Below are 23091 nucleotides of genomic sequence, written 5' to 3'. Positions count from 1 at the left end.
CAGTGAAAACAATTAAATAAATAAATAAATACATAAATAAATAACATTTTGTAAACTATCATATCACTGAGTGCTTGTCAGCATTTCACAACTTTCCCAGTGTTTTAGATTCCTTGTCCTGACATTAATGACTATTTTTTTTAACATCTTGCTGTTATCAAATTTCAAATTATTGTTTTTTTTTTTTTTTTCCTTTTCTGGAAATGGGTTTTGTACTTTTTATGGTTAGTATTTGTAGTTATAATGATAAGATAATTAAGTGATTCTCTTATGTATCTACATTTTAATAAATATATCAATGACACAATGAATGATTAACAAACATATTTTGAATGGGTGAATAAAAGTGGAGTAGAGTTAAATCTCCAAATTTAATTGAATTGTGTGATCATCTTGTATCAGACACACCTAAGTATTCAGACCCCTATGCAAAAATACAATCAAGATGTAAAAATACTCAACAGTAAAATATTACTTATGCAGAAAAACATGTTGAATACAATGAATTTAGCATGGGAAATTACCAGGATGTACAGTTTATTGTGTTATACCAGGACTAAATTAGAGTATATTACTAAAAATGTATTGTTCCTGTAATGTAAAGTCCTTACCAGAGTTTTAAATAAGAAGAATTTGACAAAAACCAGGTTGGAACATGTTTTATCTTTATCTGACAATCAAAACTTATGTTAGGGAGAACTTATAAGGCAACTTTTACATGTAGGTCCAGTTTTAGCATAAATAATGTAAAAATAAAACAACACTTGGCACAAGGTTATTACAGCCATCTGAATCAAAAACTGATATGAAAATGTTTAAACTATAATTAAAAATCAATTCACTATAAACACTAAAATAAAGCTTAAATTAATATGTCTTGTATGTAACTAAATAAAAATGACAAAAAGAGTTCAAACAAAAATGCCTGGAGGAGATAAAACTGGGAGTTTGAGTTGTCACTCCAATTCTGGACAAAAAGAGAGGCTGTTAAACCAAGTTAGTCCCCATGTCCCTCAAAGTTAGGGATGCTGGGTGAATTGTTAATTTGCGTAGTGTAGTGTATTTGTGTAGCTCGGCCCTTGTCAGTCTCTGTGCCATTTGAGCACAGCAAACCCAACAAGCATCTGCAGTATATCTCCATGCATTCAGTGACTGGCAGTATTTTTCACCCTCTCCTTGAAGAGACTGAACTAGTAAAAAGTAATGCCTCGGTCCAGATGTATTGCTGAACAGTGCACAATTGTAAATCCACAGCTGGCTTATGAGTTTGAAATACAGTACTAAAGAGATCTCACATTTTCTTTGTTAGTAAATATTACAACACACTACGCAACCAATCCCAATGTATTGCAGCCATGGGTAAAGGATCTCTCACTGCTTTTAGGCTGACGCTTTCTGAAACAATCCAAAATGCTTGTACTTTCATTTCTAAATTTGGATATTTAACTGCAATTAGTAACCACAGAAGGCTCTATGAGTGAGGTTTGTAAGGACACACATGGCTTTTAAAACATTTTCAAAGGTAACATTATTTCATAAATGCCCTACCGTATAATAATAATAATAATAATAAAAACAGTTATACTCATAATCCAACCAACCACCAATAAAGTCAAAAAATAAAGTCATTGACAAAAAAATATTTATCAATGAGAAACAATTGTTTTATCATTGAACATCTGTGAAGATTCTTAGTCATCCAGGTCACCACGGTTATTCCAAATGTGGCTGTTTAGAAGACGAGATGTTTCACCTCTCATCCTAAAAGCTTGATAAGGCATCTTAACAGTGCTTGGAACTATGGCAGGTACTATGAAAGATAAAAGTTCTCATATAGAGATTTTGAGTAACCTTTTGTTAGTGTTCAAATAGCAGCGAATTGAAAGCTTTTAAAATTGTCTTCCAAGCACTGCTGCTTTATTGATTCTTTCTTGATTCTTTATTGATTCTTCAATCATTTCAAGGGAGAAAGCACCCATTAATACTAAAAGATGTGGTCAGTTTATCTAAATTAAGCCTGTCTGTAAATTTGATTTAATGTAGCACCATGGGAGCACTTGAGGTGGCCTACTACATCATTTATTAGACATTTACAGTTTCTTTGTCACTCCTAAGGAAGTTAACAAGTAGTTAACACTTTAACTCGTGTGACTCTAATGAACAACATAAGTCCCAAGTGGGACAACAGCTTACAGATGACCATCAAAGTGTCTGCTTCCCTATGACTTCACAGAACAAATAGACCTGCCACTTTTAGATGAGGAATAAACTATTTACAGCTGCCACTGTACTTTGGCATGGTTTATCATCAATCAACAACAAACAAAAAATACGATATATCTCAACATGTAAGTCACACAATGTAAATTCACATAATAAAGCAAAACTATAGTAATTAAAAACAAAAGTATATAAATTTGAGACTAAAGCCAGAGGTCTCATGCTCTGTAGGGATGTTCTGTGGGAAATCAGGATTCTGCTGGTTCTCTTTTCTAAGCAAACCTAAAATCCAGAAGAGAGGTAAATGGTGAATTTTTATGCTGAATGATATTGGACAGGACATCCAGGCATCTTCATTCACATTCTATCTATTGTGACCAAACAAAATCTAAATCTAACATTGTATTTCAATGCCTGACAAGTATTTGTGTGTACATATCATGTGACAGAATTAAGGGCCTTTTAAGAACAATATGTATATATTGAACATCCATTTTACCTGAAAGGTGACTTTTTTCAATCTGGTGTCAGTGCTGTGTAGTACTGCTTCACAATTTCAAACTCCTTTGAAAAATCTAAAGAAAATAACAACAACAGCTAAATAAATAAACTTTAATGTTAAAAACCATAAATTATTATTATTAAACAGTTAAATTTAGTCCTTTAATTATTTCAATAAAATATTTACAAAATTCTGAATGTATTTAAATGTCTTTATTAAGAAACTGTATGTTCTCTGTACCTGGGACTGAATAACCATCTGTTCTGAGGGACAGCGTGATTGCTTCTTTCAGGGTGCTCTCCAGTGTCTTTACTATTTCCTCCTATTTGAGCACCAAAATTAGTCATCTTTATTGTCATTACTTATCATTCACGACAAAATAATGTATTCAAGATTAATGGAATCATATTATTTAACATTGCTTTCAGAAAGCTACTCATGTGTGGTTAATAAAGAGTTTCATAGCTACATATGCTTTTATATGTTTTATATGGTGTATGGTTCAAATTAATAACAATGGTTACATATCTATGACAGAGCCTGCATTCAATTTGTTTTTTGCTAAAGTAGCCTTCATGATGATGCATTTTCCTTAAAAAAGCAAGCAATGCCATCATTTACATTATCTGCATGTGTTTCATGACATAATTGTATATCATAATACAAAATGTGACAAACCATCAACTTCCCCAGGTTGTCCAACATAACCTTTTTAGCCTCCTCAAACATGACATTCTTTGAATTATTTACATGATTTTCAATAGTTTCCCTCATCTTCTTCAGCATGTCTTTTCCCTGACATTGTGCAGCTTCTACAGTAAAACAGAAAATTGTTAAATTAATGTTGTGCCTAGAGATGTGTAATTGTGATAGACTCTTTATAGATTAACTTTAAAGTTAAACTGTATCCAAAAAAACAAAACAAAGAATGTAAATGTGCATTGCAAAATTGAAAGATTACATGTATCGTATTCTTTTGTACCTGTATAGCACTTTTGCATGGTTTTCTCGATTTTCTCCATCAAACTGCTGTAGATTCTTTTCTTACGCTCCCGGATGGTTTGGTTGAGTTTTGTCTTAATTTTTTTTTCCTTAGACAAAGTGAATGAAGAATAGATCAACACATTAGAAAAAATAAATGAATACATTTTATGTTTTTTATGCCACAAGGCATACTGTAAGGGACAGGATATTGATAATACTCTTATCAATACAGGAGTAAACAAATGGTACTACTGGTATACCTAATAAACTGACAGATTAATTTCTGCAACAGTAAAGTCACATAGAGTCACTGCCATTAATCACTGGGTGAAGATCAAAAGGAATGAAGAAAATAGAAATAAGTCACTATCACTTTATTTTTTATTTTATTATTATTTTTCATTTTATTTATTTATTTATTTTTAAATAATACATTATTTTATATCATATTATTATTTATTTTATATCAAATTATTTTTTTCCTTTCTGTCTAATGTGTTCAATTGCTTGACAGGAACAGCTGGCGGAGGGAAGGGGGTTAGTTTACTGTGGAGGCTTCTATAGAGTCCACCAGAACTGTTTAGTTTCTGTTATGTTACAACTTAGACTAAATAGTTAGTGTAAAATACAGGAAGCTATTGTTTTAGTGTATTCATAGCAATTATTGATTTAGTAACAATCTCGCTGGCAAGAAAAAGTTTGGAAACACTAACACACCTAATTCTGTTATCTTTTGTTGGTTTTATTCAATCAAATGCGAATGCATTACAAAACACAAAACACTGAAATCTATTCATCTTTACGCATATTTGAGCTCAAGTAATGGTGAAATCAAAGTTAGATGTTATATTTTACTTTCAACAGAAAAACTTTGATTTCCCAGGCCTTCGGCAGCATTTCCTGTACGTCTGCTGTGTTGGGCAGTATTCCCAAATTCTTCAGTCTAGATTCTTCAACATTTGAACCGGTTCAGATCTGGTGATCAGCCATCACAGAGAGTATTCCAGCAGCTTTTATTTTTTTTTCTCTAGATAAATCTTACACAGCCTGAAGAATGCTTGTGGTAATTATCTAGCTGCAAAATGAAGTTTTTCCTAATCAGTCGTTGCCCAGAGGAAATGGGAATGAATAGACTGCAACATGCAAGTTTGATTTGACCATTATTCTAAGCTTTTCTATGCTTAATAATGAATTGTTCATTTTTGTGTGTTTTGTGATTCATTTACAACCACTTCATTGAATAAAACCAACAAAATTCAGTGTGTTTTTTCAAACTTTTTTGTGCACATATATATCGACAGTGGATGGAGACCACAGGTACAGCTGACATTACTGTTTTTCCTGCACAGTAATAAACAGAGGTTGTCAACCCGAATGTCTCAGCCAAGCTGGGCTCTGTCTCCACTCTCCCTGACCGGGGGAGCTGCCCCACTCTCTGACAGAATGCAGACTATGAAAAAACCGCAGCATAAACACTACAACTATAACTTCACATCCATTAATCTCCCTCAGTGCACTTGTCAAGTATAAATAAAACGCTAAGCATTGAACTATAGCACAATTCTAGGACATAGTTTATAGAGGCTTATTTGACTTTTTTACTTTTTTTATTTTACTATTTAATAGAGACTATTTAAATTGTAGCACAGTACTTGATAGTAGAAAAAAGAGAAAAAGAAAAAGTTAAATCTACTTGGTTACATTAACAACCTGGCACCTAATTTTGATTTAGCTTTAGTCTTGTGATATAAATGTAAAATAGTTTTAGTAAAATTATAGTTGTATGAGGTTTGTAACTTTTTGTCTATTTTAGTCAACAAAAACTAGATATATTTTAGCCTAGTTTCTGTCTGTGACAGTTTAGTCTTGTTTTCACCATGAGCTTTTATACAAATTGATTCCATTTTGCAATTATTGAGGAACACAGAGCATTGTTAAAGTTATTAAGCCTTGCCATGTATTATGCCCTGCCCCAACTTTATTGTATTGATTTTATCCAGTGTTATCAACTGTTGAAACAGATGTCTTTCTAAACTATGTCCAATCAGGTGTAATTCAGTCAAATTCTAGTCATGTTTCCATAAGAATTTAAGTGAGATGAACCACATTATGGGTGGCACAGCAAAGAACCATGTTTTCCCAGTCATTTTGTAGATTAATGGGCAAAATGTAATGTTAATTTATATTTACAATGACAAGATCTACAATCAGAAGTGTGCAAAAACAGAAAGTGTATAAATACTTTCTGGTGCCACTGTATATAAAATATTTTTTCCCTCTTTTCCTCACCTTTGGTCACTCTTGCATTTGTGTGTCATGAAACCTAAACATTTTCTCCCATTACAGCTTGCGTTAATACCTATTATGTGTCTGTGTGTGAATGCGTGTTTAATAAATACCTCTGTCATCAGATATGTTAACTGCAGTTTGGCATCTTTGTACTTCTTTATAAACCTCTCTATATCAAGTGAAAGCCTACTGATGACTCCATTGAATGGTTTACATCTTCCTTCATTTCTGAAACATGACAAAATGTTTAGTACAGATGGCTTTGACAAGTTTGTATTTCAGGAAAGTAACTTTTATATATGTATTTTGTTGCATTAAGTTAAAAAAAATTTAATGTACAGTTTGCTCACTCTTCAGTTTGTAAAACAAATGTTTGGGATTTTTTTTTGACTAAAGAAATATCTTCTTACGGGAAGGTCTTCCTGAATTCTTCATTGATACTTTCAGTCAGTCTTGAAGATAGCTTTAGATTGATGTTTATCTGGCTCTTATTTTTAGGTTTGTGGGTGCCACTTTTCTCAACTACACACTTCAGTGTTCTGTGAAAAGCCCTACCTTTTACCCCTCGCTGAAAAAAAAAGAAAAAATTAGTTTAAGTCAAAAGTTAGTTGCTTTGATGTTTATAATTGAACAATTATAAATGGCAGTACTTACAGGATATAAGACAGATTTCAAAAGTCCTAGACATGAACCTATTGATTGTGTAACACCCAAACTAAGGCATTTTTCAAAGGCATTATAAGCCTTGAGCATGGAATTTTCAACTTTGTTAATTTCACAGATTATTATTTCTTCAAGTTCTCTGCGCAGCTGACACAGCTCAAACTTTTTGGCAGCCTGAAATCAAAGAAAACGCAAGGTAAAATGCAGAACTATATTTCCCACTTGATTGAGATTTTAAAAAAAAACATCATTCGTACTCATTGTTTACTATCCACAACACAAACACATTGTTGTACAAAAGTCACAGACCTATTTATCATTGCATGGGGGTAACATCGCAGTGATCACTGACAAGAAATATTATGTTTGTCATGAAAGGTTGCTGATGAAATACAACAGACTAAAGGCAAATGTTACTTAGAATTTAAATGAATGAGGAATTTGCAAATAAAATTGGACAAGTTTAAATGGTTTTAATATATAAAATAGCCTTTACCTAAGTCTTCTAAATTCTGTAATTTATATTATGTTATACAATGTTATAGAGCGATTGTGGTGCAGGAAGGTAGAGCAGTTGTCCACCAATCCTGCAGTTGTTGGTTCAATCTCCGGGGCATCTGGTCATGTGTCGAAGTGACCTTGAGCAACACATTGAACCCCAACTTAGTTGCTCCTGGTGACGGTTGGCCAGCTGCACTGCAGCTCCCCAATAGGTGTGTGAATGTGTGTGTGAGTGTGAGTGTGAATGGGTAAATAAGAAGCAGTGCAAAGCACTTTGAGTGCCAATAGGTAGAAAAGTGCAGACCATTTACCATTTATATAATATGTTTTTTTTAAATAAAAATTTATTTTTCATAATTTATCCTACATTAAGTCAAATTTGTGACAGCAAGTTGACCTTAACCATCACAACAAGCTATTTGAAATTGTACTGGAAATTGTGGTCATAGTATCACAAATTTTGCTTACATTGAGTGGTTGGAATGTACAAATGGGCAGACTTTCTTCTCTCCCCTCTATCTCTGCCTGTGGGTAAACAATATCAAAAATATGTAGCTTTACTAAAGCTAAAAAAATTGATGCAATTCCACTGTATGTTTAATTTAATACATTTAGAAAATGAGATTATCTGGATCTTACCACATCCCTACATCTGACTCCTTGAATCAAAGAGAGAATCCCATAAGCACCAGATACATAGTTTAATGTCTCTGAGTGACGGTCATTGAGATTTTGCAAAAATTCCTGAAGTTTGGATATTTCTGAAAATAAATAAATACATGAATAAATTATTATTATTATTAATAATAATACCAACAATAATACCAACAAACATTCTTATGTTGCTGTTGTTGAGATACTAATTTCATTTCCCAAAATGTTTAGTAAAGTGTGGAAAAACGTTATTTGTAGGTAAGTAAGCCAAACATTTTCTACAAAGGGCTCATGTGTGGCATCTTTGCCTACCATTTTCTGGCTTTGCACATTTGTCTTCTACAAACTCTTTGGCGCTCACTGTGAACACTTTCAAACAGCTGTCACTGAAATGTTCCTGGAATTAGAAAACAATTGACTAACAAACTCTTCCAGACACTTAGTGTCAGATTTCAATGTAGTTTTTGAAATGCACCTTAATCTTGTGTAGCTGCTTGAATCTTTTCCACACTTTATCCTTGGTTTCTTTGTTTTTCTTTATTCTGAGCTCACGTACTTCTTTTGCTGAACGGCTGAAAAGTAAAAATTGACATTACTTAGTCTTTGAATTGAAATGTCAAACCAATGATTGGCATACAAAATAAAAAAAGAAAAAATAACTAAACTAAAATAATTTTATTTATCAGAACCATTCACTTATTTATATATTTTCTCTGATGTATGGTGGATGATTAAAAGAGAAAAAAATAAACAAAGAGACAAAAAATGTCCTTATAGGTCATCACTGGAATTGAATAGCTTAATAAAATGACATTATGTTAACAAATCAAGCATGCAAAAAATTTTCAAATATTTTTACATAAATACAAAGGTGCTTTAAAACTGTAGTCCAGAGATGCTGTTGATACAAGAGACAGAGTTCTGAACCTGGGGGGCCCTTATTGGAAGCCAGTGCAAAGATCTGAACAGTTGTGTAACTAGCGTTTTTGCCTAAACAAAAATGAGACATGCTGCTGCATGTTGGATCATCTGGAGAGGCTTCATTATGCATGCTGGTAGCCTTATCAACAGGGGAATGTGGTAGTCACAGGATGAGTCGAAGATTTTCACATCCAAGCAGAGATGTCAGCGAGACAAGCAGAAATGCATTATGAGAGTGGAGTCATCCAGGTGCATGTTGTCAGCACAGCAATGATATGAAAAGCCATATGAGTGGATGATAGAACCCAGGGATGTACTTTAGATAAGAAAAAGAAGAGTACCAAGAACTGAACCCTGTGGTACACCAGTGGAGAGTCTGTGAGAGTTAAAACACTGCACCTGCCAAGATACAGATAAGTAAGACCAGAGCCATCTTTTCTGGACTTGGAGAAAGGTTTCTTATCATGTCCCTCAGAGGAATTAAATTGAAGTTATTGTGGGAATATGCGGTGCCAGGGCCATGATTTGAAGGCACAACTTGGTAAAGAGAGTGTCTGGTTTGGGGACCTCAGATATGGCTTCAGACCATGATTTTCAGCATGCACAAGGATAGTTTGCAGCCCAGTGTGAAGCAGCTGGGATGCAAGCCAGCACCTCCAAGTCTAAGGCCATGGTTTTCTGCTTGAAAATAGTGGATTATCTTCTTCAGGCTGGGACTGTGTCACTAACTCAAGTGAAGGAGTTTAATTGGCTTGAGGTTCACAACTGAGGGTAAAATGACGTGTGAGACTGAAAGGCAGATTGGTGCAGCTTCAGCAGTAATGCACGCATTGTACCGGATGTTGTTAAGGTGTACCAACCTTCATCTATGGTCATAAGCTCTGGGTAATGACCGAAAGATTAAGATCACGAATCCAAAGTGGCCAAAATCAGTTTCCTCTGTAGGGTGGCCAAGCTCAGCCTTACAGATAGGGTATGGTTCATGTATACTATAAGAGTGCCTCCAGGGCACCTCCTATTAGGCGTCTTCCAGCCACACCTAGCTGGTAGGAGACCTTGGAGTAGACCCAGAACAAGCTGGAGAGATTTAATATAGTATGTCACTGTGTTTTAGATACTTAAGAATCCCTCGAGAAGAGCTAATATGGCCAAATAAGGGTTATTTCTGGTTGGTGCATTCAGTTGTGAAAGAACATACCATGAACACTTGTGTGTGTGCTGAATTAGCACTCCAATTATTTCGGATTCCTGATTCTTGTTTTTTGATCTCTTGCTCTGTTCCCAGTCTGAGGTTTGGTTTGGTCTGTTTCTGTTTTTGTTTCCTTAGCCATTTATCCTAGGGTTCATTTTGATTTGTAGTTTATGTTTACCATTCGTGTTCAATATTTTTGTTACCTGCAGTGTTTTTTCGTGTCCTCCTCTCATGATGAAATTTATGTTAGCCCTTTAGTTTTCATTATTTAATGTATAAAATTTGCCTTTGTTTACAACTCTTTCACAACAATTTGCTAAAATCAGTCACATGGACATGCTCTATCTCAAACACACACACATTACATTTGAAAATCAATTTTAATTTACAGTATTTGTATTTTAAGCCAACATGTGCTGACATTGTACATTATATTTAATTATGCAATTTTGCAATCTTCAGGTGTACATTACCTTGCAGTTGAAACCTCAGTAAGATCAGACTTGGTGCAAATAAAGTGAATCTTCTGACACTCGCCACCATTTCCCATGAGGCTGCAGGCGGTTTTCAAGATCTCCCAGGGTTCTTTCTCTGATACTGCTCGATTCATATCAGTCACAATCCACACCGTAGAGCAACATGTAACTAGCTAAAAAGGTGTTACGAGAGACCAGTTATGAATAATTATCAGTGATTTGGTACAACCTGAAAATGTCCAGATAATGCAGTAATACAAAGTTAATAGCAGTGAGTATGTTACCTCTTTCCACATTGTATCTCTGCTTTTGTTACAGTCTCCATTTCCAGGAAGGTCCACAAGTGTCACATGTTGGAGAAGATCACTGCAGGGGACCCTGACAGTCACACACTTTACCAGGGGCCAATAACATCTCTTTAATATTTTACCTGATCCCTCTTCTGATTCACTCCTTGTATATTTAATTATTTTTTTAGACAGGTCTGCAGCCTGCAATAAAGAGAAAATAAATATTCTCCTTTTAGTCTTAGAGTTGTTGAACACATTTATCTAAACAAACAAACTGAACTCTGCTGTCTGTAAGAAATAACATTCCTATCTAACATGAGTTTGTAAAATTGACCAGAACTGTACATTAAAAACACTCAATAATTACTAACTTAATGCTTTTAGACAAATACATTGGTTTGTATTAACTCTTCTAATTGATACTGCGTGTAAGGTTTTTTTAATGTTTCACTTACTGATTCACATGGCACAATCTTTTTCTTACGTATGAAAAATTCTGGAATTTCTTTAAAATATTTCTTGTCCATGAGCTCTTCAGGTGATTTCTGTTTCCATTCTTCCCCATATACTGCAGACAACTTTTCACGATATTCCTCTCTATCATCATTGTCATCATCATCATCATCATCATAAATTCTTTGACTTGAGCTATCCTTTAGAAAATTATCAAAAGTCCATAGCTCTTCTTTCCACTCCTAATGGCATAAAAACATAAATAAAAAAAAAACATAAAACATTAAATACATTTGACTAAATAAAACAAGTGCGACTTGTCACCTTTATTTAAATACGTTATCTCTTTCAATTGGGATCTCAGAGATTCAGATAGTTAGGTGGTTTGGGGGTTTAGTGTCTTGCCCAGGGACCCTTTGACATATGTCTAAGGAGAGTTGGCTGTCTATCAACCATACAGTCAAAATAGGGGCTCAGTTTTATTGTATTATTTTTAACATAAGGCCACTTAAAATATTTAAACTATGCCTCAACTTAAAAAAAATGTAAACTGGACAGGTCTACTCTATCTCAGGGTCAACAAAGAGAGCCATACACGGGCAGACAACCATTCATACTCACATTCACACCTTCAGGCAATTTAGAGTCAGCACTTAAACTAACATGCATGTCTTTGGACTGTGGCAGAAACTGAAGTACGAGGAGGAAACTCACACAAGGGGAGAAAATGCAAACTTTACACAGAAAGGCTGCAGCCAGCAGATAGAGTCAAACTGGGAATTTCTTTGAAGCACCACTGCTAACTACTCCATTACAGTGCTGCCCATAATTGTATTTATTCAATCAAATATCTCTTGGAAAATTTAGGAGAACTGAAGAATTATTTTAATTTATTCCTATTTATGTGTGTGGCGAGAGTTGAGGTGGTTGCTAGTTTGTATGCACAAAGCGTGAAGATCATCAGGTTCATTTTTAAAAATAGAAACTCGAAATATATATTTTTTCAGCAAATGAGTCGATGATGACCCCTAGATTTCTGGCCGACTTAGTGGGGACAGTCACTGCAGATCCAATGTTGATGTGTTGTTTCGAAGGTCTGGCTGGGAAAAAAAGAACTTCTGGACTTGGAGAGGTTGAGCTGAAGATGTCTCTAACTCATCCAAGCAGAGATTTCGGAGAGACAGGCAGAAATGCTTAATTTTAGGGTGAGACAGAGCTCCAGGTAGTTGCCAACTTTGTGGGTTAGGGAAGCCGTGATCAGTTTCAGATCAACGATCTGATCAGAACTTTGTCTAGGTGGATGTTCATGTTTTCCAAAATGATGAGACAAGTGCTATTTACAGGGAGGTGGGACAGCAGCATGTTGAGTTAATCACAGAAGTTACCCAGCTGGCCTGTTGGCCAATAGATCACAATCACAAGGACTGTAACTCGTGCGGTAAACCTGATGGTGAAATATTCAAATGATGTAAGAATTTTGTGTAACTAGGTTTTTAATTGGCTTTGTCCAGCTGTTCATCTAAGTAACAAAAGGCTGGAGACAGAAGACAGAAACAAGCAGCTAAATAAGTCACTTTCCCCTGTGGACTTTCCACCTTTTTTTTCCCTTTCTTACCCTCTATGCTGTCACTCCACTGTGATGCAAACAGACAAGCACACACACAAAATAAAGCCAGAAAGCAGTGTTTCCTGTCACTACATAGTTAAAAACAAGTCATGTCCTGAGTCAAGACTGCAGAAAGTTGACTAATGAAGTGTTTTACTCAGAAAGGGATCAATATGTCCATCCATCCATTACGTGTAACTGCTTATCCTGTGAGTACACCCTAAGCGGGTCACTAGTCTAGGCAGACAAACATTCACACCCCTGGGCAATTTAGAGTCACTAATTCAGCTACATTAACATGCATGCCTTTGGACTGTGGGAGGACAGGGATTTGTGTAAGGACCAGATTACATTTTCAAATTGGTGGTGAAGTCTATCATGGGCAGGTGACTTGATTTATGATTGTAAAGAGATTGGAATAACTAAATAATTTATAGAGGAGGTGTAGGAAGGAAATTTAGGTGCCTAATCATTATATAACTATTATATAACTATTGCAATATCATTAGGCTATTACAGAAACTTCCTTCTGAAATGTACAGTTGTTTTGAGGATCAGTTATTCAATATTGCAGGACTTTCTCAGCAGTCAGGTTAGAAGGAGACGAGTAATTAAATGTTGTTAGAGGATATATGTTGAAGGGGAACAGACTTATCTAGGTGTAGTAAAGTAATAAAGAATGATCTCTGTGATGGGAGGACAGTTTCTAAGACTGTCAAAGGCCTTTTCTAAAAAGAGATAAAATTATCCACAAAAGGTCTGCCTAATGTGTGGCAGTCTGTCTTTGCTTTATGTGCAGCTGACACATGCAGTTAAACTTTACATCTCAAAAGAAAGGATATGGTAGAGCAGCAATTAAATTAATAACAAATACTACATAAAAACTAGCATTAACATAGTGAACTAACAGTATTTCCACATTATAATGTTAACATAACAGTTCTTAGCTAAATATAAATGAACATTTTGAACATCCTACCTCTTCTGTAATGAACTCAACGTGTGCCTCGTACTGATTGCTAGCCTCCACTTTAATCATGACAGAGGTACATGCACTACCAGTCCCAGAAGGCAAAAGATTTTCCTCTCTAATGATGGCATTTATCAGAGAGCTCTTTCCAGCTCCAGTTTTACCGAAGACACCAACCAGCTCCCTCTTATCTGTCTCCAAATCATTGATTTTCGCCCTGTTTTACAAGAGTATAAATATTAATGAATTAAGTAAATGGGTAAACATATTTAAATTTTAAATAAAAGTATTATCAAAGACACAATGCAGTCTGTCTTTTTTTATTCACTAATTTCATTCACTTTTTCTGAATTCAGTATTGTTTACATACCTGTAGATAAAAAAATCTAAATGTTTAAAAAAAAATATATATATACATATATTATTAATCAACAATTTTATTAAGAACTGTTCCTTGTTTTTTTTAGGATTAGAACTAGGTTGCATAACCTTATATTTAGACTAAGTAACTTTGATTAAATCAGTATTGGTTCATTTGAATAAAATAAAGGTACAAATCATATTAATGTCTAAGGCCTAACTCAGGACTTAATGTATGAATTATTCAAAATTTATCATGAATACCTGATGCTTACTATTGAAAAATGATCAAGTCAATTTTAGTTTGAGCGGGCAAATAGTGTCACATGATGATATACTATGACATAATCATAATATATGATTTGATATACTATAATATGAAATTATATTGTCTCAAACTGAAAAATGGCTGGTCATGAGCAGAACCTGCGTCATGCAAGATTAGAATATGGAATATTTACTTGTGTTATACTTACCTCAAGAACGCATTAAATGGTGTGTCGCCTTGCTTTCCTAGTCTTTCATCAATCTCTTTCATTATTTTCTTCACTTCAAACATTATATCTGTAAGAAAAAAGTACAAACTAAGTCAGAATTTTCAATGCATCAGTGGGTGCCCTCCAAAAGACAAGGATGGTGCTAGTTTTTTCTGGATGGACGTGTTTCTATTCCATTTAAATGCAGCATATGAAGCAGCACATGCTGCTTGTGCCATCCTGAATCCATCCCAAAAGGTTTATGCCTGCTGACAATTAAATGAGTTTAAAATTTTGTTATAATAAAAAATAGCCAGCCAAAGTGAGAACTGAGCGATTCATTGACCACTTTATATTAATAATGACAACAAGCCTTTTTTAAATGCAAACTCACTAACATAATCATGATCTATCTATCTATCTATCTATCTATCTATCTATCTATCTATCTATCTATCTATCTATCTATCTATCTATTTGTTAATTTTAATAATGAACAGTTAAAATACCTGAATTAGTCTGTGATGAAGTGTTACATTGTCTTTTACAAGTTGGTGGTTTTGAATAACTTGACTCCCCTTCAGGATTCAGCTTTCTCTTTCCTAATGAGTTCAACAGAAAGTCATGCCGCTTATTGTCTTTACATTGTTATTCTAAAAATGACACAGGTTCATTAGATAGTGTTCATTGTGCATATCACTTTCATTACCTGTGTAGCTGGTGGAAGGCTGAACCTGAAGATGAAAGTGAAATGTTATACCATTAAAAATTACACAAACACGAACTTTGTCGTCTAATGGCGATCTTCAAGAAAAAGTACACAATCCACAAACTGAAATGTTCTTGTTTGTGCTAATTCTATCATAGATGAGCCTTCAGCTCTTTTGTCAAAAATACTTTCACAACGTAAGGAAGGGCATCCCACATAAAACATATGCCAAATTAAAAATGCGAATCATGACAATGACCTCCATACCGGTTCGGTCGGGGCTTGAGTTAACAACGACCACCACCGGTGCTGTTGACCTACAGGGTACCGGGGGAAATTGGACTACTGTTGGTCGAAGAAGGAGAGGAGGAAGGTGTCTTCGTAGGCTGAGAGAGAAGAGGAAAGCTAAGAATGTAGGACTGACACTAGGGACTTTGAATGTTGGGACTATTACAGGGAAGGATAGAGAGTTGATTGTCATGATGCAGAGGATGGAAGGTGGATATACTCTGTGTCCAGGAGACCAGGTGGAAAGGTAGGAAGGCTAGAAGCTTAGGAGCAGGGTTCGAGTTGTTCTACTATTGGTCAGATAGGAGGAGAAATGGAGTAGTAGTTATCCTGAAACAGGAGTTTGTGAGGAATGTTCTAGAGGTGTAAAGAGTACCATACAGGTTGATGAGTCTGAAACTGGAAATTGAAGGCGTGATGTTGATTGTTGTTAGTGGTTATGCCCCACAGGTAGGATGTGAGTTAGAAGAGAAGGAGAAATACTGGAGTGAGTTAGATGAAGTGATGCAGAGCATCTCCAGAGGTGAGAGAGTGGTGATTGGTGCAGATTTCAATGGACATTTAGGTGAAGGGAACAGAGGTGATGAGAATGTGATGGGCAGGTTTGGTCTTCAGGACAGGAACGCAGAAGGACAGATGGTGGTAGACCTTGCAAAGAGGATGGAAATGGCTGTAGGGAACATTTTCTTCCACAAGAGGCAAGAACATAGGGTGACATAGAAGAGCGGAGGTAGAAGCACTCAGGTGGACTACACCTTTTGTAGACGACCAATCTATACTTCCTACCTAACAAATTGACAAGCTGCTCTGTCTGAACAGGACAAAACTGAACAGGACAGATTCTGTAAATATAATCTTTAAAAATAAACTATAAACCATTTTATTCAAAATGAGACTTTTCCTCCTTTCTTACTGGGTGGTGTTTACATCCCATCTCAGGCCATCATAGCTGACCATATAACAAGCTTAGAACAAAAACATGGACTCAGTTCTCATAGTACCTTGGTACTTTGTCAGAGCTAATCTGAGCCACAAACTGCCTAAATATGATACGATTACCAGATTCATGACCAACAGGACACAGCAGGTGAGGATGGAGACGGTTACATCTTGCATATAGTAAATAAGCAAAGATGTTTCCCCTTCCTCCTGTTATTGTTCTTATGCACTAATGAGTATATCTATGTGACTATATGTGTTTTTTAAAAATAGCAAAATTTATTTCCACAGTGAAACAACAATATATGTGTGGTCAGGGACCAACGGCAATGCCTTTATGGACAACCACAGGGCAGAAGACCACCTGTTGGAAGTCTACGTTTTCAATGGTTCATCACATTAGAAATATTGAACCAGATCAACCATAGTAACTGCTTATCCATTTTCTTTTGTGTGTAGCCTGGTTTGGAGCAGTCACCAAACAGAATAAGAGCAGATTACAGCCTTTGCAAATCTAGAGCCAGGAAACATGCAAAGAAATTGACAATACACTCACCCTAATTTGCATTGTTTCTAAAACATAGGCCTACATATAGCCTACATGTTTAGTCTTTATCACAATCACTAGTTGGTTTGGCCTTTTCTGAAAAAGTCTGTTTTTGTAAAACTTTCTATTATTTTCTCACTGCGCATCAATTACTGTACACCTGTGTTTAAGTGTGATTCTTAGTGCTTAGCTAAGCTGCTGCTGCACCATTTGTGAGTAATTCTACCGTCCTCAGAGTCCGGACTTCAGGTTCAAACTTGCCAAGTCCGAACTCCCAAGTTCTGAAGTCTGAACTTGGCGTACTCTGTATGAGAAATGCGTCGTGTGTTAGTCAATGGGATGCTGGAAGATACCAACTTAGATGAGGATGAAGTAGGGTGAAATGGTATCTTACAGCTTCTGATTGACTTAACACAGCTACAGGTAATAAACTGTGGGTAGTGCAACGTTGATAAAAAAAATGGGAAAAGAGGACCAGTATTAAGAACCCCCGTGCTATATCAAACTTCTGAATTCTTATTATTTAAGTGTGTTCATAAAAAATCTTTGTCAAAATAGTCACTTCCACTCACCTGAGCAAAAGCATCTGCTGCTGTGAGCAATGCCATAAAATTTATAGCAGGCACTGATATATATTGATATTACAGTAAGAAATATCTTGAATGTTTTAATATAATGTATATATTAATTGTATGTACTACAGAAATCCTCTTCTGTTAGTTAATTTTTAAATTTGACAATCTAAAAGATGTTTGATCAGAGAATCATTACATACCTGAACAGAGGCAGGTGGTTCTTTTGGCTTCAGATGAAAATGCTGTGGAATCTTATGTGAAATTTAGAGCAGACATTGAAATATAATTCATATTACTGTGATAAATATCTTGAATGTTACCTATATATTATATAAAATAATTGCATGTACTACAGAAAACTTCTTTTGTATATTAATTTGTAAGTTTATTCAATCAAACAGCAGTTGGATCAGAGAATCATTACATACCTGAACAGAGGCAGCTGGTTCTTTTGGCTTCAAATGAAAATGCTGTGCCATGTGAAATTTACAGCAGACATTGAATTATAATTGATATTACTATGATAAATATCTTGAATGTTACTTATATATTATATAAATTAATTGCATGTACTACAGAAAACCTCTTGTGTATAATTATTAGTAAGTTTATTCAATCAAACAGCAGTTGGGTCAGAGAATCATTACGTACCTGAACAGAGGCAGCTGGTTCTTTTGGCTTCAAATGAAAATGCTGTGCCATGTGAAATTTAGAGCAGACATTGATATATAATTGATATTACTGTGATAAATATCTTGAATTTTACTTGTATATTATATAGATTAGTTCAATGTACTACAGAAAACGTCTTGTGTATATTAATTTGTAAGTTTATTCAATCAAACAGCAGTTGGATCAGAGAATCATTACGTACCTGAACAGAGGCAGCTGGTTCTTTTGGTTTTTGATGAAAATGCTGTGGATTCCCATGTGAAATTTAGAGCAGACATTGAAATATAATTGATATTACTGTGATAAACATCTTGAATTTTACTTTTTATATATATATATATATATATATATATATATATATATATATATATATATATATATATATATATATATATATATATATATATATATATATATATATATATATATATATGTATATGTATATATATATATATATATATAAATTGTATATTAATTTCATGTACTACAGAAAACCTGTACGTTAATTTGTATATTATATACTATACTACTAAGGTAATATAGTATTTATAGTATTTATACTTTTGTCAATTAACTGTAATTAACAACTGTAATGTAATGTCAAACTGTATATTCATTTGTACTTCTGTACTTGATTGTTTTAAGTTAGCTTCACTCGAAAACAATGGGTAAAGGGTTTTTTTCACCCTGCAATTACGTCTTATTTGAAAAAACTAGTACGAAGTGCTTTTATTAAGTAAAGTTAATTTTTTTTTTAAACCTAAGTATCTAAGTTACTATTGGATTATATTTAGTAGGTCCAGGTAAAAACTTTGAACAAATACAATATGTGTGGAGTATTTTCAGAGTGCAGAACATTACCTTTAACTGCCTATGGTGCTCTCTAAATTGTGCCCTTGGTCCCACCGTTGGAATCAACTCTTTAATGTCAGAGTTATTGAGATAGTAAAAACGTTTCTCGTCAATGCATCCATCTGTAATTAGACAACATACAACAAACAACATGCAGAAATTAGAATGATTTTAAAATATCTGCAGATGTAATTAAATACTGTAAGTGTGGGCACAGATACATACAATAATTCACCACCTGCATTAAATCTTTTTGGAACCACGTTTTCCCTTTTGGCATCAGAATCTTCCAGGCGCTCTTTGCCATAGTTTGCCATATTTGCCATAGCATATTAGATATGCTCTTTTTCAGAAAAGGTATTTTTTTATTATTAAGTCTTGTACCTAAGTCCTGTAACTCCTTTACTTTTCACTGAATTCTTGATAATGTCTCTGACTAGTTTCTCTCTCACTAGTTTTGAGTGGTGGCCTGACCTGGTAGAACCAAACATCTTTTTATTTTATTATAGACTTCACTGTGCTGCTTGGGGTTGGACAAATCCTTTGAAATCCTTCTAAACTAATTTCCAGACATATGCTTTTCCACAACTTTGTCCTTGTCCCTCTTTTGAATGTATCTGGCTGCCCATAGTAGACTGTTTGTTTCCGTTAAGCACAGAATGCTCCAAGCATAGCTTCTATTTTTAAACTATTTTCTGAAGTAACCCTTAATTATTAGTTATGTACCAATAATTCTGGATCAATACCAATGTTTAAAATAATCATTTTGCAGACAGTCGATAACAATTTATTATTTTTTTTGGTTCTTAATTTTAACCCTTTATAGGCAGGAAAATTGATATTTCAGCTCCCTGTCACACTATCTTTGTGTGGATACAACTTTATTCATACAATTTTATTTGAACCTTTAATATAATCTTTGATTGTATCTGTGATGGTACCTAATTTGAGAGCTGTACACCTATAGTTCCTTAAATTGACTATTAAATAATAGATTTAATAAATACATTCTGCATATTTCTGTTTGCTTTGATTCTGCATTTCATTTTGATTGTGACCTTTTCTCTTCTATTCCAGAACCTCGCTATGTTGCCAATATTTGAGATAATTGAACCAGCCATTTAAATCATTAATCAATTCATCTTTCATTTAAATAACATAACATAAATTTGCTTTGGTAAACTGGATGTAAACAAATCAAATCTAAAAGTTTAGATCTAAAATAGGATATGCAGTAGGGGGCAGCAACAGGCCAATGTTACATTTGGTCTGCCTAATTCAAGAGAGCACAAGTTGGGAGAGACATGAGTTCATCACTAGGGGGAACCGTGAACTCTGGCTGTTGGCAAGTGATACTACATGTGTGGCTTAAAAATGAGCAAAAATGGTGATAGAGGGTGTGGAACTGCTGAACAGCCCAAGAAGCATATTCTGGGGAGTTTCTTTTGGGTTTCATTTACGTACTTACCCAAAGGTGCCAATGAATTTAAATGGCATAAAATTGTACAGTACAAATTTTATGTAGAATTTCTTTTTTTATAGTCCACCACAGTCTCAGCGATAAATGGAAAAAACTGAAGATTATTTTTGTAAACCAAAATAATGGTTTTAAAAGGCAACTTAAATCATCATTCCACACAGATGTCTGGCCAAGAAATTAATGCATACCTAGTTTCTATGTTTTTCATTTGTTTTGTTTTATGTTTGGATGTGTTAGTGTGTTCAGTATAACACTGTGCCCACCAAATAAGCATAGTAACACTTTACCTTTAAATCTTTGTATCCAATCGCTGAGATCCCATTCAGTTAATTTTTTACGAACAAAGTCATCCATGTCCAAGAACAGCAGCTGAAAGGTTGAAATAATGATATATTTTGGATGCTATTCAATCAAATTCACTTTGTTTATATAGTCCCAATTCACAACAAAGTCATCTCAAGGCACTTTACATAATAAAGTAATAAATAAATAAATAAAACACATTTGTATATAATAATGATAAACCAGTAGCAAATAATAAACAAAAATATAATGAATAAAAACAAATGGACAAATTGACAGGCCAAAAAATGAATTGCAAGACAAATACCAAATACAAAGATGAAACAATGAAAATTCCATCATAGAAATTAAATTAAGAAGCTCCACACAAATTAAAGGGAGCTTTATTGTTTTTATTTAAAGTCCTATGTCTCGCTTTGACCACTACCTTACAATTTCATCATCCGTTTCATATTTGATGACCAAAATGTCAATCAACCCCCATTTGAGAACGGGAAGTTTTGCCATGCTGTGAAAAGTCTGCATCATACCTAACAAAGGCAGTATCTATTACTTTTCATAGTAACACTTTAATATTATGCATTTACCTCATTAGCTTAGTAATATTATTACTAAATACTTCATACTGTTCTACTTCATGGTACAGAAAACATACTGTGGTTGTTTTTAAATGTAATTAATATTTTCTGGATAAACATGAACCCTCCTTATCCATTTTCCAGTCCATTCACAGAGACTATTATTTTATTTTAGCTGCTCTTTTCTCAGTTTTAAGTTATTGTAAGGGAGAAATAGATTATAGACATTGATGCCTTCATCAACAGCAACCTCATTACTACATGTTCAACAGCTTTAGGTTGTCTCTTCAGGGGTTGCCACAGATGTTGAATTTTTGCATGAGTTTTTACACCGGATGCCCCTCTGACAGCCACATCGGGTGGGGTAGGATTTGAACCCATGGCCTTCTGCATCCCAACTCAATGTTCTACCACTGAGCCACCAGGCCTTATTACCACATGCTCATAACACATAATATTGCGTGCCTGACAAATTTAGTTAAATTGAATGCAACATCATATTAAAAATTAACTCCTTGAATACCTACTACCTCCACCCAAGCTAAAAATGTCAATTTTTGCCAAAATGGAAATATGGGTTAAGTTTTACAGATACATTAGAATTATACTTGAAGCCAGCAAAATATGTAGCCAACTATTGGCAGATATTGAGTAAATTGACACTGTTTTCAGTTTGAGCTTTACTTAATAAATCTCAACTATGACTGATTTGTTTATCAGTACAAAATAGTGACAAATAGCACATCAGCCTAATATATATCATCTTACCGTTTGAGAGTCACAGTGATATAGTTATAAATATATTTTAAAATATATATAGTTGTAAATATAAGGTTTTAAATTAGTGTACTTACATTTCCTCTGATATTCTCCACCAAACAAAGTAGCCTCTGGTACTTAACCTAGTTTGGATGCCTTCTTTTATGTTGTCTCCACCTCTCAATAACACACCACCCTTCCTGTCTAAAGAGCAGGTTTGACAAGATGAAGTCCAGTGTAGAAAAACATTGCATAAAATATGCAATGCACATTTTTAACTGTTCATCTTTACATTGTTACTAAGATGTACAGTAGATGTACAACAATGGCACCATCAGATAAATGACCATAAGAGGAGAGGAACTGTACAATATGTACCGTGTAAAATATAGCCAACCTCAAAGCAAGTCAACAAAATAAATCTTAAAAAACATGTTTGTCATGTCTTTTAAGACAAATAAGTGGCTATAAGTGAGAAAAAAAACCTGCTATTTTATTGTTATTATTATTTAATTATTACACCCATCAGTTAAATGAAAATGAAAGTGTAGTTCACCACACCCAGTGGCGTAAACATAATTGTACCTTCTAGTGGTTTTAGTTCACATTTCTACAGTTCTACATTTACACCATTATTTATTTAAATCTACATACTGTACACTGTTGATGCTTTTGTAATTTTACATATACATAGCAATCGGTTCTAGTGCAAGTGCAAGAGCACTATAGAAGATCAGTGGATGACAAAAGGTTATAAAGCTCGTCCAAAGGATGGTTGATTTTGTTTACAAGATGTCCAAATAGACGAAGCCATTTCATCGTGTACCTTTCT

At 34.4% G+C, this 23091-nt stretch overlaps 1 protein-coding gene across 3 annotated transcripts; it reads right to left on the bottom strand.

The window, feature by feature from the left end:
* Window positions 1-2063: 2063 nt before the first annotated feature.
* LOC137099956 (nuclear GTPase SLIP-GC-like) lies at window positions 2064-22447 on the bottom strand. Of its 3 annotated transcripts, XM_067477438.1 has the most exons (26): window positions 22355-22447; window positions 20907-20988; window positions 19149-19261; window positions 18490-18531; window positions 18267-18308; window positions 18044-18085; window positions 17816-17866; window positions 15267-15291; window positions 15067-15159; window positions 14558-14645; window positions 13731-13938; window positions 11148-11387; window positions 10687-10893; window positions 10400-10575; window positions 8289-8385; window positions 8126-8210; window positions 7799-7920; window positions 7628-7684; window positions 6650-6832; window positions 6406-6563; window positions 6106-6223; window positions 3705-3813; window positions 3401-3534; window positions 2963-3044; window positions 2720-2795; window positions 2064-2502 (listed from the first exon to the last, which is right to left on the bottom strand). In XM_067477438.1, the coding sequence occupies exons 2-25, from the start codon at window positions 20971-20973 to the stop codon at window positions 2737-2739; spliced, it is 2598 nt and encodes an 865-aa protein (XP_067333539.1). In that variant the 5' UTR covers window positions 20974-20988; window positions 22355-22447; the 3' UTR covers window positions 2064-2502; window positions 2720-2736. The 3 variants fall into 3 exon arrangements, with proteins under 3 accessions (XP_067333539.1, XP_067333541.1, XP_067333540.1); XM_067477440.1 differs by lacking the exon at window positions 18044-18085; XM_067477439.1 differs by lacking the exon at window positions 18267-18308.
* Window positions 22448-23091: the final 644 nt, after the last annotated feature.

This window comes from Channa argus, chromosome 15 (assembly GCF_033026475.1).
Source record: "Channa argus isolate prfri chromosome 15, Channa argus male v1.0, whole genome shotgun sequence".
In the NCBI taxonomy this organism is placed as follows: domain Eukaryota; kingdom Metazoa; phylum Chordata; class Actinopteri; order Anabantiformes; family Channidae; genus Channa; species Channa argus.
The sequence above is the reverse complement of the archived record's forward strand: the minus strand, read 5'-3'. Positions and strand labels throughout refer to the sequence as shown.